At 44.8% G+C, this 15,648-nt stretch overlaps 1 protein-coding gene across 2 annotated transcripts in view; it reads right to left on the reverse strand.

Moving 5' to 3' along the window:
- Positions 1–15,648, reverse strand: part of LOC106560994 (protein MON2 homolog) — a 49,750-nt gene that overhangs the window by 28,123 nt on the left and 5,979 nt on the right. For both annotated transcript variants that reach the window (XM_014124509.3, XM_014124507.3), the window contains exons 2-7: positions 5,829–5,892; positions 5,502–5,629; positions 3,875–4,006; positions 3,363–3,492; positions 2,696–2,793; positions 1,088–1,213 (exon numbers count right to left, since the gene is read on the reverse strand). In XM_014124509.3, coding sequence (XP_013979984.1) covers positions 1,088–1,213; positions 2,696–2,793; positions 3,363–3,492; positions 3,875–4,006; positions 5,502–5,629; positions 5,829–5,892 — 678 coding nt within the window. The remainder of the gene's footprint in view (positions 1–1,087; positions 1,214–2,695; positions 2,794–3,362; positions 3,493–3,874; positions 4,007–5,501; positions 5,630–5,828; positions 5,893–15,648) is intronic.

Below are 15,648 nucleotides of genomic sequence, written 5' to 3' on the forward strand. Positions count from 1 at the left end.
CTCCAGAGATGTTAGATCGGGTTCAATTCCGGGCACTGGCTGTGTGCTGAGGGTCGTTGTCCTGTTGGAAGGTGAACCTTCGCCCCAGTCTGAGGTCCTGAGCGCTCTGGAGCAGGTTTTTATTGAGAATCTCTGTACTTGGCTCCGTTCATCTTTCCCTCGATCCTGACTAGTCTTCCAGTTGCTGCCGCTGAAAAACATCCACACAGGATGATGCTGCCACCACCATGCTTCACCGTAGGGATGGTGCCAGGTTTCCTCCGGACGTGACGCTTGGAATTCAGACCAAAGATTTCAATCTTGGTTTCAGCAGACCAGAGAATCTTATTTCTCATGGTTTGAGAGTCCTTTAGGTGCCTTTTGGCAAACTACAAGCGGGCTGTCATGTGCCTTTTACTGAGGAGATGGCATCCGTCTGGCTGGCATCCGTCTGTATCAAATTAAATGTTACGCTCCGAGTCTCAGATAGGGTTTTGCATAAGCAAAATGTAAGATATTCTTCTGTCATTATTATTATTTAAAAAATTCAAATTATATGTTATTGTCACATACACCGGATATTTTCAGTGAAATGTGTTGTTTTACAGGGTCAGCCATAGTAGTACAGCCCAAATGGAGAAAATTAGGGATAAGTGCCTTGCTCAAGGGCACATTGAAAGATGTTTCAACTTGTCGGCACGGGTATTCAAACCAGCGACCTCTCAGTTACTGTCCCAACACTATAAACGCTAGGCTACCTTTTGCCCTTAATATGGTGATTGATTTTTGAAGTACATGTTATATTGAATAGAAGATACTCTACTTGTTGTTTTACCAGTTATCAACATATTGTTCAAAGAAAAGCAAGCCCAGTGGTTATTTAGACTTTAGCTAATACATGTTCTTTTTTTTGCTGCGGTATTGTTTCGGGATAGAGTATCGTGATGCTAAACCTTGAATTGAAGTCAAAATTCTGGTATCGCGACCATGCGGAAACCTATTTTTCTAATGATCGGTCAGAATTGCAAGCCCTCGCTTGGGGAATTGTAGATTTAGCAAAAACAAAATTGCGATCGCAAAAATCCTGTGTATTATGTTGTGTGTTTACCTGCAGGAAGACCCCAGGGAAGTCATTGAGGACTGACTCCAGGAGCTCCAGACCAAACGTCCGTGTCATTTCTGTCATCCCCACCAGCCAGTAGGGGGCGTCAGCATTCACTAGCTGACATAGGTCCTGGATAGAGACACACACGAATATAGGAATATAGACATAGGACAGTTGGAGACAGCTACTAGCATTGCCTCTGTGATACAGACTGTAAATCTAGGCTGTACAAACACTACATGACCAAAAGTATGTGGACACCTGCTCGTCAAACATCTCATTCCAAAATCATGGGCATTAATATGGAGTTGGTCCACGCTTTGCTGCAATAGCAGACTCCACTCTTCTGGGAACGCTTTCCATTAGATATTGGAACATTGCTGACTTGCTTTCATTCAGCCACAAGAGCATTAGTGAGGTCGGGCACTGATGTTGGGCGATTAGGCCTGGCTCGCGGTGGGTATTCCAATTCATCCCAAAGGTGTTTGATGGGGTTGAGGTTAGACCTCTGCAGGCTAATCAAGTTCTTCCACACCAATCTCAACAAACCATTTCTGAATGGACCTCGCTTTGTGCATGGGGGCATTGTTATGCTGAAACAGGAAAGGGCCTTCCCCAAACTGTTGCCACAAAGTTGCAGCACAGAATCGTCTAGAATGTCATTGTATGCTGTAGCGTTAAGATTTGTCCTAGCCAAAACCATGAAAAACAGCCCCAGGTCATTATTCCTCCTCCACAAACTTCACAGTTGGCACTATGCATTCGGGCAGGTAGCGCTCTCCTGGCATCCGCCAAACCCAGATTCGTCCTTCAGACTACAAGATGGTGAAGCGTGATTCATCACTCCAGAGAATGCGTTTCCACTGCTCCAGAGTCCAAATGGCGGCGACCTTAACACCAGTCTAGCCGAAACGCTTGACATTGCGCATGGTGTACAGATGCTCAGCCATGGAAACCCATTTCATGACGTTCCCTACAAAGTTATTGTGCTGATGTTGCTTCCAGAGGCAGTTTGGAACTCAATAGTGAGTGTTGCAACCGAGGACAGATGATTTTTACGTGCAACACGCTTCAGCAGTCGCAGGTCCCAATGTGTGAGCTTGTGTGGCCTACTACTTTGCGGCTGAGCCTTGTTGTTCCTAGACGTTTCCACTTCACAATAACAGCATTTACAGTTGACCGGGGAAACTCTAGCAGGGCAGAAATTTGACGAACTGACTTGTTGGAAAGGTGGCATCCTATGATGGTGCCACGTTGAAAGTCACTGAGCTTTTCAGTAAGGCCATTCTACTTCCAATATTTGTCTACGGAGATTGCATGGCTGTGTGCTTGATTTTAGAAACCTCTCAGCAACGGACGTGGTTGAAATAGCCAAAGCCAGTAATTTGATGGGGTCCCCACATACTTTTGCATATAAAGACAATCTGGCTGTATTTCATTCCACAAAGTTGTTCCCTCCCTTCTCCTCCCTCATTCCCTCCCTTCTCCTTCCTCATTCCCTCCCTTCTCCTGCCCTCATTCATACGGTAAACCCCATCTATACCCCCTCTTCTGATGGGCGAGAGGGTGCAGGTGGGGTACAGTGAGAGGACTGTCTCCCGGAGGACATACCTGGAACAGCATGTAGGCGTCTTTAGCGCTGGGCCGCAGGGTGCTGACAGACCTCCGGTTCGTGTTACCCTGGACTGGAGTAGGCTGCTCCACGATGCCTGGAGGAGGGAGGGAGGTGAGGAGGGGGGGTAAGGAGGAGAGGGAGAGGGGAGAAGAGAGTGAGAGGAGGAGAGAGGGGGAAAAAGAACACATGGGAGAGACAGTCATTGGACACAGCTGTGGATACAAGCATGGAGGGATCAATCGCTCACAAGCAAACAAACAGACACACAATCCACATACCATCAAATAACACACTCTCAGAAAAGAGCGATCCAACACCTACTACAAGAGGGAAAAGTCACTTAATTAAATAGTGATTCTCAATCCTAGCTCACACACTAAACCAAGATGCAGAGAGGGAAGACAGCAGTGTGAAATCTGACGGGGCCAAACAAAAACCTCAACAAAAACTCATTATGTATACATTGAACTCAGGCTTAAATCACCGGATAAGCTGCTTTAGGCAATCTAGGGAGAAACTAACTCCCTTCCCTTACTCTGTGACAGGTTCAAAGTTAGAGGAGGAGGAGGGTAAGAGAGAGAAAGTGTGATGCAGAATACTGAAGGACAGAAACGGTTCAGTCCTAGAATAACTCCATTTCCAGTGAGCCCTCCCGACCCGAACCTTTGAAGCGCTCGTCCTCGGCGACCATCCTCTCAAAGACCACGGTGACGACCTGTCTCACGGTGGCGGCGGCCGTGTTGTTGGTGATGTTGTCCTTGGTGAAGTGCAGGCGGAAACACAGCACGATGGCCTGGGAGGGACGAGGGGAGAGGAGACACAGGCTCTGTTTCAATATCCAGCCTAACAGAGGCTATCAAGCCACGTACTGGGGAATACATTCTAAGTGGTATGCTAGTATGGACAATTGAACGTAGACAGATTGACTAAGGCACACATCTGGATTCACATGCACGTTGAAACCAACTTGGAATAGTACATGACTCCAAGGGCAAATATGAGACGTGTGTGGGGGACTAAGCATGGGCTATCTGACTGGACTGTGAATATATGAAATGTCTGCAATGTGGGGGCAAATATTAACCTTCTGTAACACGAGGCAAGATACCCGTGTTTGTATGGTGTGCACGCATGACAACATTTGGTGTTTGTATACAGTGTGCAGTTCGGGGTACCTTGGAGAGTATTTCGTCATGCACTACAGTGTTGGTGGTGAGCAGCACTAGGACAGTCTGCAGCAGCTTCAGTTCCTCCAGCCCGTTCTCCATCAACTGCCACAGCATGTTAATGACGTTCCCTGCTGCAGCCTGATGAACACACATGGTCACACACACACACAGACTTGTAGCCTACTTGTACATCAAGGAGGCAGTCACGGTCACAATCAACTGGAATGTGACAGAACAGAGCAAGTGACAGCAGCACTAGAGCTCACAGACATGTACACACAGATCAACAAAGAATTAGACACAGGCACACAGGGGAGCAGCCGACCGGACCAGCTCTGAATACATCAGGGTCAGTGAGGCACGTGCATTCATTACACCGAACCCAGCAACTGTAGCACTACAGAGCAGTGACTCACACATTTTCCTTGTGTGTCACATCCTGGGGTCAGAACAAACCAATAGAACTCGTACAAAACCAGTGGAACTGAGGGAAGTAGTCAGTTGAAGAAAATAAATAACCTGTCCTTCAAAAGTGCCAGCAAACGGGAACCGTGACAGGTCATTTTCTTCCGAAGGCAAAACTGACACCCGTTCCCGCATTAAAACCAAGACATTTAATCAATACTGCAGGAGCTTCGTTCCTCTTCCTCATGTCCAATGTTTCCCCCTAGATTATTTTCTGCAGTGGTGGCAGGGGTTTGGATGCATTGCTACTAACAGGCGGAGAGGGGTGCAGTGCTACTAGCGTTAGCACAATGACATGCTAGCTGTCCCCATAGAGACTTGGGATCCAACAACTATCCATTTTAAAAGTGCGTCCTAGTAGTTAAGCCCTGGGCTTCCAGACACACAGACAGTGATATATAGAGGGGAGGTGCTGGAGCGTAGCAGAAAGCCTCTTTTGAAAGGCTCCAGGCAGGGAGTCTGCTGATAGCACGTAAACACAGCCAGACAGGCATGGTGAACACAGTCAGTCACAGTCAGTCAGGCAGGCACGGTGTTCTTATTCACACAGTACGCCTGGCTGGCTAGCCGGTCGGTCAAGGTGTCCCTGATAACACCAGGCAAGTCAAGGAAACTGGCCTCAACCGAGGAGGGCCAGTCACAATAGCCTGGGTTCCATGTTGAGGTGTAGGTAGTGTTTTTACAGAGACGAGGCAGTGTGAAGCAAAAAGTAGAAAACCCACCCTCTCAGTTAGAGTCGGTGGTATAAATGTAGGCCTTCATCCAGACCAAAGCACTGTTCAACAGGCTTAGAATGACAGCGTAGAATGTCTTTTGTGTAGCAGCGACCATGCAGGAACAAGAGAGTACACCACCACTTTCAACTGTCCCGGCGTTTAGCACAGTGTGCATAGCGCTGGCCTTAAAAAAAATATATGAGTCACAGCAGGTTTGACATCAGCTAGGACCATTTCCCTCCTAAATAATTCACTTCATCCTTCTCAATCACCACGGTACAGGCATTATACGCATTGATAATGCAATTCTAATGGATTATTAATCAAAGTGATTATGAAAGAGTTATGGGCGAGCCTAAAACATCCCCTTAGTCTCCCACTGACATCAATACATGACTAAAGTGAAACATCGGAAGTTAGGATTAATCCCATAGTGGTCCTGTGTTCCTCACCTCAGACACCACCTCGTGGGTCATGAGTCTCTGGACAGCAGCCAGACACAGCTGGGTGATCTTGGGCTCCTTGGTGCCACAGCCCATCAGGAACGGCTGGACCACCTCCGAGCTGTTCTCCTTCAGGGCTATGGGGGAGACGATACACGGGCACAGTTCACACATCAAATCAACCACACCTAGGGCAACTCTTTTAGAACGCATCCTTCGCTTGTTTCAATTAGGTGTAGTCGCCGATCTGTACGTGGATAACTGGTTCAGCAAAAACATCTCTCTCGCACAAACGTACACAAGGTATTTATGGGTGTCCCTCCCTCCTTCACTTACACGCCAAGATGTCGGTGTTCCTCGCGGCGATGGTCTTGATCTTGACGATCCCGGACTCGGCAGCCTATAGGAAAGCACAGACAAGAGATTAAGATTACATCTACTTATACGGTCCTTATGATGAGACCGCTGACGATGCGTTACCACCTCCACTGTTATACCTGAGGTAGACATCTCCTTGTCCTTATTAATGATCCTCAGAGGAGAGGGCAGAGAACACAAGCGGGTCTATGGGACTCCCAATCTCGGCCGGTTGTGATACAGCCTGAAATCGAACCAGATCTGTAGCGACGCCTCTAGCACTGAGATGCTGCGTCACTCAGAAGCCCCGAAAGTGAGATGCTAAGGTGTGAGATAGGGGAGAGATGGAGGGAGGAGGAAAGTAACGGGGAGGAGAAGAGCGACTGTGGGGAAAGGGAGAGAGAAAGAGAAAGCAAGGGAGTGAAGGAAGGAGAGAGTGAGGAAAGGAGTGAACGAGAGAGAGGGAAGGAGAGAGAGGGGAGAATGTATGCCGCGCTTTCAGCAGTCAACAGAGGCCTCTTTCTCTCTCTACAGCAACTGCAGCTGTCAAGATATTCTCCCTCTCTCCAACGTCGCCCCCTCGTTCTACATCGCTCGTTTTCCGTGCTTCTCTTGCCTTTTTCCTTTTCTTCCCACCCCTAAACCAACCACAACAGCAAGCAGATCATTAACAATTGCCTATGCACTGTGATACGGACAGGGCTTATAGCCTACATAAACATACTGTCAGTGTACAATATTTCATAGGCTGACCCCGACCACGAAAATGTCACACCGATAAACAAAGGACTATTCACAGACTCCCTACATTTAATAATAAGAATTGAAATGACGTCAAGCGCCACATTTACCAGAAAGAAGTGTTTCGACATTGTTTCTTGGCAACTGCTCACAATTCTAGTCCCAAGTTAAAATGAAAAAAAAAAAAAGATTGGATTGGTGTTCCAAGTGAAGACAAAACATCCCGTTATAGTCATTGCCGCTCTTCCATACTCAAACATGCATAGCTTAAGCAGGGGTTTCTTCCAGGTAACGTGACCACAAAAGGCCTAGCTTGCGAACAGTGTGCAACACCTCAGCATGTCATTCATTTGACATAAACAACGACACTAACCCGTCAACCCATATTCATATGATGTTAAACCACTTAGGGAGACAGAGCGTGAGAAACTATCTGACCGTGGCTGCTGTACTGTGCTACGCTGCGGTGTTTGACCTCTCCTACCTTTTATACAGTAATATCACTTCATATTTCATTTGAACTGCCACAAGGACGCACAGAAGAAGTCGGGAGTCAACAGGACAGGACGCAACCTTTTGAAACTGTTGGTTACCAGGCAACAGGGCCTTAACACTTCAGAGGGTGGACTGAGCCAAACTGTGTAGAACTACAGGCCCGATCACCACGCCACAAATTAAAGTTAATCTGGAGAAATTGAAGTCTCCCTCATCTCCTTTGTTCTCAGTGTGGAGCGAGGCTGAGGGCTTTTACAGGGCAATAAAAATAACACACAGAACTTTCTCCAACATTCATTCCGATCCTTCTGGTGTAGCCACTTTTAAAGCTTGCCAAAACTGATATAGAGATATCGACGCTACGATGTGAATGAGAATAAAATTCAATTGGCTGTGGCTCATATTCAAAACGGGAAGCAGGCAGGCAGGTGACCGTTTTTGTTGTTGTTGAGAACATTAACTGTGCCACAAAAATGGTTAGGCCTCCACAAAAGGACAATAAAGTCTGTGTTGTTGATGGGGGGGCGGCGGAGGGCCAACGGGTTCTTATTCTAGCTGTTGTTGATGGGGGGGGTGGATAAACAGCAGTTGCGGAGCTGACACTTCCTCGTCATGACGTTAGTCTTGTTATCTTGGCTAATGAAGTTACAGCAGTTGGCAGGGGACAATGCTCAATTATAAAAAGTTAGAACAATGAGGTTGTAGCCTAACATGCCTGGTTTAAAAATAAACTTGCTATGGGTTCTAAAATCCAGGCAAACAATGAACTGCCTCCCGCTGAAACCTTGTGGTTCAATGCTCTTGATCTTCCTACAAAGAGACTTCAACCAGTCACATAACTAAGCAAGTCAGAGAGCCTTGAATCAGAAGCAGATTGCTGGGATTTCAAAGGAGAGAGTAGGGTTGCAAAGCTACCCATAATTGACCAAAATTACGGTAATTTTGGTCATTAACAGAAATTCTATGGCAATCTTTCGAAAAAGCAATTACCGTTTGGTAACTTAGCATCTGCACAGATATTCAATTGTAAGATTTTCTGTGGAAATTCTTCAGTTCTTGTGCATAGAGTTGGTATGGTTGGTTTAGATTTTTGTTTGACATAAAATCTTAGTCTCAGCCCTATTCTGTTTACGTGGAATTGCCCCCAACTGAGCCCAAAAATCTACAAGCTGACAGTTCCAAACTAATTTCTGAAAATCACAGTGAAGAAGGGCGTATGAAGCCACTGCGAAGGTCCATCCACAGTTTAAGCAGCTTGAGGGCAAATGGTGGGAGGACCAGGTCACACTGGTAGGCCTAACTTCACTAAACGTTTTATCCAAGGGGAGTTATTCATTAAGTTTGGCACCTGCCTGAATACAAACTCATTACATTCCTCTAGGAATGGGCACGGTTATTTGAATATCCGAACAGACGTTAGTATTTGAATACTTACGAGAGTATTCATTATGCCATTTGATCATTTTTTTGATGTTGCCTATTTTAACAATGAAAAGGCTTTGTTGAAATTAAATTGTCTATGTGACATTGCTACAACACGACATTTGAAATTCTTAATTCAATAAAACAACAAACTTGTGAATGTATTTTTTATGACGTGCGCCCCATAAAAAAAGCCACCGTAGCCTACACAGGTTACATGTGATTGTTGATATTGTCGGCCAATCAAAATGGCACCAAGGGTAGCAAGCAACGTGGGAGATCTCTAATCAGCAGTGATGTGGTAAAAAAAAAAAAATTGGTAAACTATAAACTCCAGCGGGCGATCAAGATAAGACGAACAACCATCGATATAAACCAAAAAAAATGTATGACATTTTTAATACTGTATTGTTTGCATTTTAATGTAGGTCTATAGGTAAGATAGGCCATGTGGAGATGCTCATATTGAAACGTATCTTAGTTTGTTTGGTAAGTTTAGTACAGATTCTCTCAGGGGACCCCACATGGAAACCATTGTACTAACCTCTCTCTGCTTGCTTCCCCTCTCTCTCTCTGTGTATTGCAGCATGCTTGCTTCCTCCTTCATGTACACTATAGTACACTATAGGACCAAAAATATGTGAACACCTGCTCGTCGAACATCTCATTCCAAAATCATGGGGATTAACACGGACTTGGTCCCTCCTTTGCTGCTATAACAGCCTCCACTCTCCTGGGAAGGCTTTCCACTAGAAATTGGAACACTGCTGCGGGGACTTCTCCTGGCATCTGACAAACCCATATTCATCTGTCAGACTGCCAGATGGTGAAGCGTGATTCATCACTCCAGAGAACGCGTTTCCACTGCTCCAGATTCCAATGGCGGAGAGCTTTACACCACTCCAGCCGACGCTTGACGTTGCGCATGGTGATCTTAGGCTTGTGTGCGGCTGCTCGGCCATGGAAACCAATTTCATGAAGCTCCCGACAAACAGTTATTGTGCAGATGTTGCTTCCAGAGACAGTTTGGAACTCAGTAGTGAGTGTTGCAACCGAGGACAGACAATTTTTACACGCTTCAGCACACGGCCGTCCTGTTCTGTGAGCTTGTGTGGCCTACCACTTCGCGGCTGAGCCATTGTTGCTTCTAGACGTTTCCACTTCACAATAACAGCACTTACAGTTGACCGGGGCATCTCTAGCAGGGCAGAAATCTGATGAACTGACTTGTTGGAAAGGTGGCATCGTATGATGGTGCCACGTTGAAAGTCACTGAGCTCTTCAGTAAGGCCATTCTACTGCCAATGTTTGTCTACGGGGATTGAGTGGCTGTGTGCTTGATTTTATACACCTGTCAGCAACAGGTGTGGCTGAAATAGCCGAATCCACTCATTTGAAGGGCTGTCCACATACTTTTCTATGCAGTGTATTTCAGTCTGCCTCAGCATCACCAGTCTGCCACACCACTGTCTGTCTCTCTGTAAGCACATTTATGATGAGAACTTAGTAGCCTCTCTTTTGCTCAGTTTAACGTTACCTTCTTACTTCATCCTTCTAGCCAGGAAGCTAGCTAGTTAGCCGTTTGAGAGAGCGGTGAATGTCCTGCAAATACGGAGGGCGCAGGGGAACATAATGAACAAACAACTGTTCATGATTCCACTCGTTCACAAAGAGGCAGGTGCGATTAGAACTCAGATCAAGAATATAAGCGTTCTGAGCTTTGGTCAACGCTGGGAACACAATAAGTGGGTAAACGCTAATTAACTAAATAAAAAGGTGAGTAAACAGCATTTACCCTCTACTACGTCCCTGCTAATCAATGAGGTTAGATAAATGAGAAGGAGTAGGCTGCAAAAAAAAAAAACATAAAGTAGGCTGCTGGATTGAGCCACCTCAAAAAGCATAAGATTGTTCTGAAATTGTTTCTGTTGTTAGAAACAGATAAGATTAGCATTCCTGCAACATTATTTGGTTGAAATATAATTTTCTCTCTGAGAAATGAAGCTAATTGATTGCACGCAAATTGGCCATTTTCATTTATAGCATTCAAATAATATGGAGTAAATATAGTAGCCAACATCCGATTTGGACCAAACTTTTTTCTAACATTGAGTAATACATGAGGATTCCGAAGAAATGGTCAAAAGCCATCCACAGATTGGCGTGGCGTGTGGGGGGGTCCCTGGGTGGCATTTGACCATTTTTTGGGATTACTAATGTATTACTCAAATTGGATGTTAAGTGCTATAATTATTGAATATAATATGAATAAATTAAAATAGCCAATTAGGGTGCAATCAATTAGCTTAATTTCTCAGAGACTAAATTATTTTCAACAAAATAATGCTTAACTTATGTTGTTAACTGTCATGGCTTGCTGAAATGACATGGAACAACCCTATTGTTATTCTGAATGGAGTTGTAGACAAGGACGAGAAGCGCAGCAAAACAGCCTCAATTAGCCTAGGTAAGATAGCTAGCTGGCTATCTTAGCTTCTTTACATCGATTTGATGCAGTCAAGACTGGCACAACTAGATGGGATGATAGATAACATATGGCATCTACAAGTTTGTCAAACTAGCGCAAGTCTGTATGGCTACCCTCTCTCTCTACCATGTCAAACACACCGGCCCATGCCCATCCCCGCAATGCTGCAAGCAAGCAGAGATGCACCTCTCTCCCAAGTCACGCAGGCTGCGCCGCTAGCCAGTTCTTAAGTTTAAACTTAGGAACTATCTGCAAAAATGTCCTGATATTATTTGAATAGTGAAATTATTTCAAATGCCCATCCCTACTTCCCTCCAAGACCAGCATCATTAGCTCAGCCACTCATAGACTGTCTCAGAACATGCTGAGAGAGAAACACACTGCAGATTTTAGCATTGGTTCTACTGCAGTATAGCCTACATTGAAGGGGCTAATTCAATTAATCCAAACCTTAGTCTCACATTTTGTCAGTTCGGTTTAATATCCATAAAAATAACTTCTTAAAGTCCCAGTGCAGTCAAAAACTAGATTGTGTGTTTTATATACATTTCTACACCACAAGGTTAGAATAATACTGTGAAATTATAATGCCCTTTTAGTGTAAGAGCTGTTTGAAGAGACCGGTGTGATGGAGTTTTGGCCTGCCTGGTGACATCCACAGACAGTAAATTACAAACTTCTCTGCCAACAACATCAAGTTCAGTTTTCCCCTCAGACCACTCCCAGACAGTCCTAGCAAAATTGTTGCTTGAGAAATTGCTCTTTGCTAAGAAGCTATTTGTTTCTTTTTGACTATTTTAATTGATTACGATCACAGTAAGGTACTTAAAATGTTACCCAGAAATCATTTGATACTGAGATGAAAACGGCTGCAATGGATCTTTAAGTTTCTACTCCTCTGCTTGTTACTTTGTCAGACTGTATGAAATCGTTGTGGCAAATTCAGTCATACAGGCGGGGTGTAAAGGAGGAGGCTGCACGATCCTTTTCATTAATACTGCGGTATTCTTGGAGATGCCACGTTTCACAGACAGTCGACAGACACTGCAGTGTAAGGGCAATTCCGTGGGAAAGTCATCCTGAGCATCCACCAATAAAGGTCTGCCATTTACGAATGGAACCCTGTTATAATTATCCTTAAGGTCTATATCAGGGATGGGCAACTCCAGTCTTCGGGGGCCTGATTGTTGTCACACTTTTGCCTCAGCCCCAACTAACACACCTGACTCCAATAATCATCATCATCTTCAATTTAGAATGCAATTCGTTTAAAATCAGCTGTGTTTGCTAAGGATGGGGAAATAGTGACACCACTCCATCCCCCAATGACTGGAGTTCCTTATCTCTTGTCTAGGCTATATGTTGGGAGTTACAGAGCAGGATGCCAAAACTCAAAAAATGCTTTTCGGACAATTTTATGGCTTTTAGAAAGGGCCCACAGAGATTGGTTTTCCACTCACAGCTGTTCCCCAGTGTTAGTTATGAACACTAAGGACTCTACTCAAAACTGTGCCAGAGGAAGACCCGCAGTAACATCAAGGACGCCACACACCCCAGCCACAATCTGTTCACTCCCTTACCAATCGATAGACACAGATCTACCTACAAGCCATTAAACTGCTGAACACTTAAACTGGACTGACCACCTGCACTGACTCCAAACCTTAGCACACAGATAAACCTATCCACACACACAGCTACCAGACTCCTATTATGATTGCTAAATACTGCACAATTTAAACACTTGCCCCTAATCCCCCCTTCCACAAAACACGTAAATATTGGACTATAAATTGTGCCTTATTATATTATACGTATTATACTTATGCTAAAATTATTATTATATTCCAATCGAGCCATTTACTTTATGTTCGTATTCTTATATTTTCATATTGTTGTTGCATTATCGAGAAGGAACCTGCAAGCAAGCATTTCACTGGACAGTGTATACCATGTGTATCCCGAACATAAGACTAATAACATTTGATACATGAAACTTTTAAAAAATGAGTCAAGTGTCTTGACTTTTGTTTGCGTGTTCCACAGTCTTGTAAAGGTAGATGGTGACCGGGACAGGCAATGTAGCATCCCAAATGACAACAAATTCCAAATGACAACAAATGTGTTATGATAGATTTTGATCAAGACATCTTTAAGATTTGAATGTCTAACATCCATAACGGCCGTTTTTGCGCTTTAAAGTAATAATGGAAATGACTATCTTTTCAAAATGATTGTTTTTGTGTTCAGCCAACCCTTTCCTTTTAAAAAAAATAATAAATATTTCACCTTTATTTAACCAGGTAGGCCAGTTGAGAACAAGTTCTCATTGACAACTGCAACCTGGCCAAGATGAAGCACAGGACTGCGACAAAAACAGTTACACATAAACAAAACGTACAATCAATAACACAAAATAAATGAAAAATAGAAAGATCCATGTACAGTGTGTGCAAATGTAGAAGAGTAGGGAGGTAGGCAAAAAAATAGGCCATAAAGGCGAAAATAATTACCATTTTTATCATTAATACTGGAGTGATGTATGTGCAGATGATGATGTGCAAGTAGAGATACTGGGGTGCAAAAGAGAAAGAGGGTACGTAATAATATGAGGATGAGGTAGTCGGGTGTGCTATTTACAGATTGGCTGTGTACAGGTACAGTAAGCTGCTCTGACAGCTGATGCTTAAAGTTAGAGCGGGAGATATAAGACTCCAGCTTCAGAGATTTTTGCAATTCGTTCCAGTCATTGGCAGCAGAGAACTGGAAGGAAAGATGGCCAAATTAAGTGTTGGCATTGGGGAGGACCAGTGCAATATACCTGCTGGAGCGCGTGCTATGGGTGGGTGTTGCTATGGTGACCAGTGAGCTGAGATAAGGTGGGGCTTTACCTAGCAAAGACTTACAGATGACCTGGAGCCAGTGGGTTTGGCGACAGATATGTAGTAAGGGCCAGCCAACGAGAGCATAGAGGTCGCAGTGGTGGGTAGTATATGGGGCTTTGGTGATAAAACGGATGGCACTGTGATAGACTACATCCAGTTTGCTGAGTAGAGTGTTGGGGCTATTTTGTAAATGACATCGCCGAAGTCAAGGATCGGTAGGATAGTCAGTTTTACGAGGGTATGTTTGGCAGCATGAGTGAAGGAGGCTTTGTTGCGAAATAGGAAGCCGATTCTAGATTTAATTTTGGATTGGAGATGCTTAATGTGAGTCTGGAAGGAGAGTTTATAGTCTAACCAGACACCTAGGTATTTGTAGTTGTTCACATATTCTAGGTCAGAACCGTCGAGAGTAGTGATGCTAGTCGGGCGGGAGGGTGCGGGTAGCAATAGGTTGAAGAGCATGCGCTTAGTTTTATTAGCATTTAAAAGCAGTTGGAGGTCACGGAAGGAGTGTTGTATGGCGTTGAAGCTCGTTTGGAGGTTTGTTAGCACAGTGTCCAAAGAAGGACCAGATGTATACAGAATGGTGTCATCTGCGTAGAGGTGGATCAGAGAATCACCAGCAGCAAGAGCGACATCATGGATATATATATATATATATATATATTTGTTTCTCTCTCTGTGTGTGTGTGTGTGAGATTATATATATATATATATATATATACACATACTGCTCAAAAAAATAAAGGGCACACTTAAACAACACATCCTAGATCTGAATGAAAGAAATAATCTTATTAAATACTTTTTTCTTTACATAGTTGAATGTGCTGAAAACAAAATCACAAAAATAAATCAATGGAAATCCAATTTATAAACCCATGGAGGTCTGGATTTGGAGTCACACTCAAAATTAAAGTGGAAAACCACACTACAGGCTGATCCAACTTTGATGTAATGTCCTCGAAACAAGTCAAAATGAGGCTCAGTAGTGTGTGTGGCCTCCACGTGCCTGTATGACCTCCCTACAACGCCTGGGCATGCTCCTGATGAGGTGGCGGATGGTCTCCTGAGGGATCTCCTCCCAGACCTGGACTAAAGCATCCGCCAACTCCTGGACAGTCTGTGGCGCAACGTGGCGTTGGTGGATGGAGCGAGACATGATGTCCCAGATGTGCTCAATTGGATTCAGGTCTGGGGAACGGGCGGGCCAGTCCATAGCATCAATGCCTTCCTCTTGCAGGAACTGCTGACACACTCCAGCCACATGAGGTCTAGCATTGTCTTGCATTAGGAGGAACCCAGGGCCAACCGCACCAGCATATGGTCTCACAAGGGGTCTGAGGATCTCATCTCGGTACCTAATGGCAGTCAGGCTACCTCTGGCGAGTACATGGAGGGCTGTGCGGCCCCCCCAAAGAAATGCCACCTCACACCATGACTGACCCACCGCCAAACCGGTCATGCTGGAGGATGTTGTAGGCAGCAGAACGTTCTCCACGGCGTCTCCAGACTCTGTCACGTCTGTCACGTGCTCAGTGTGAACCTGCTTTCATCTGTGAAGAGCTCAGGGCGCCAGTGGTGAATTTGCCAATCTTGGTGTTCTCTGGCAAATGCCAAACGTCCTGCACGGTGTTGGGCTGTAAGCACAACCCCCACCTGTGGACGTCGGGCCCTCATACCTCCCTCATGGAGTCTGTTTCTGACCGTTTGAGCAGACACATGCACATTTGTGGCCTGCTGGAGGTCATTTTGCAGGGCTCTGGCA

Source organism: Salmo salar, chromosome 10 (assembly GCF_965601325.2).
Source record: "Salmo salar chromosome 10, fSalSal1, whole genome shotgun sequence".
NCBI classification, from domain to species: Eukaryota; Metazoa; Chordata; class Actinopteri; order Salmoniformes; family Salmonidae; genus Salmo; species Salmo salar.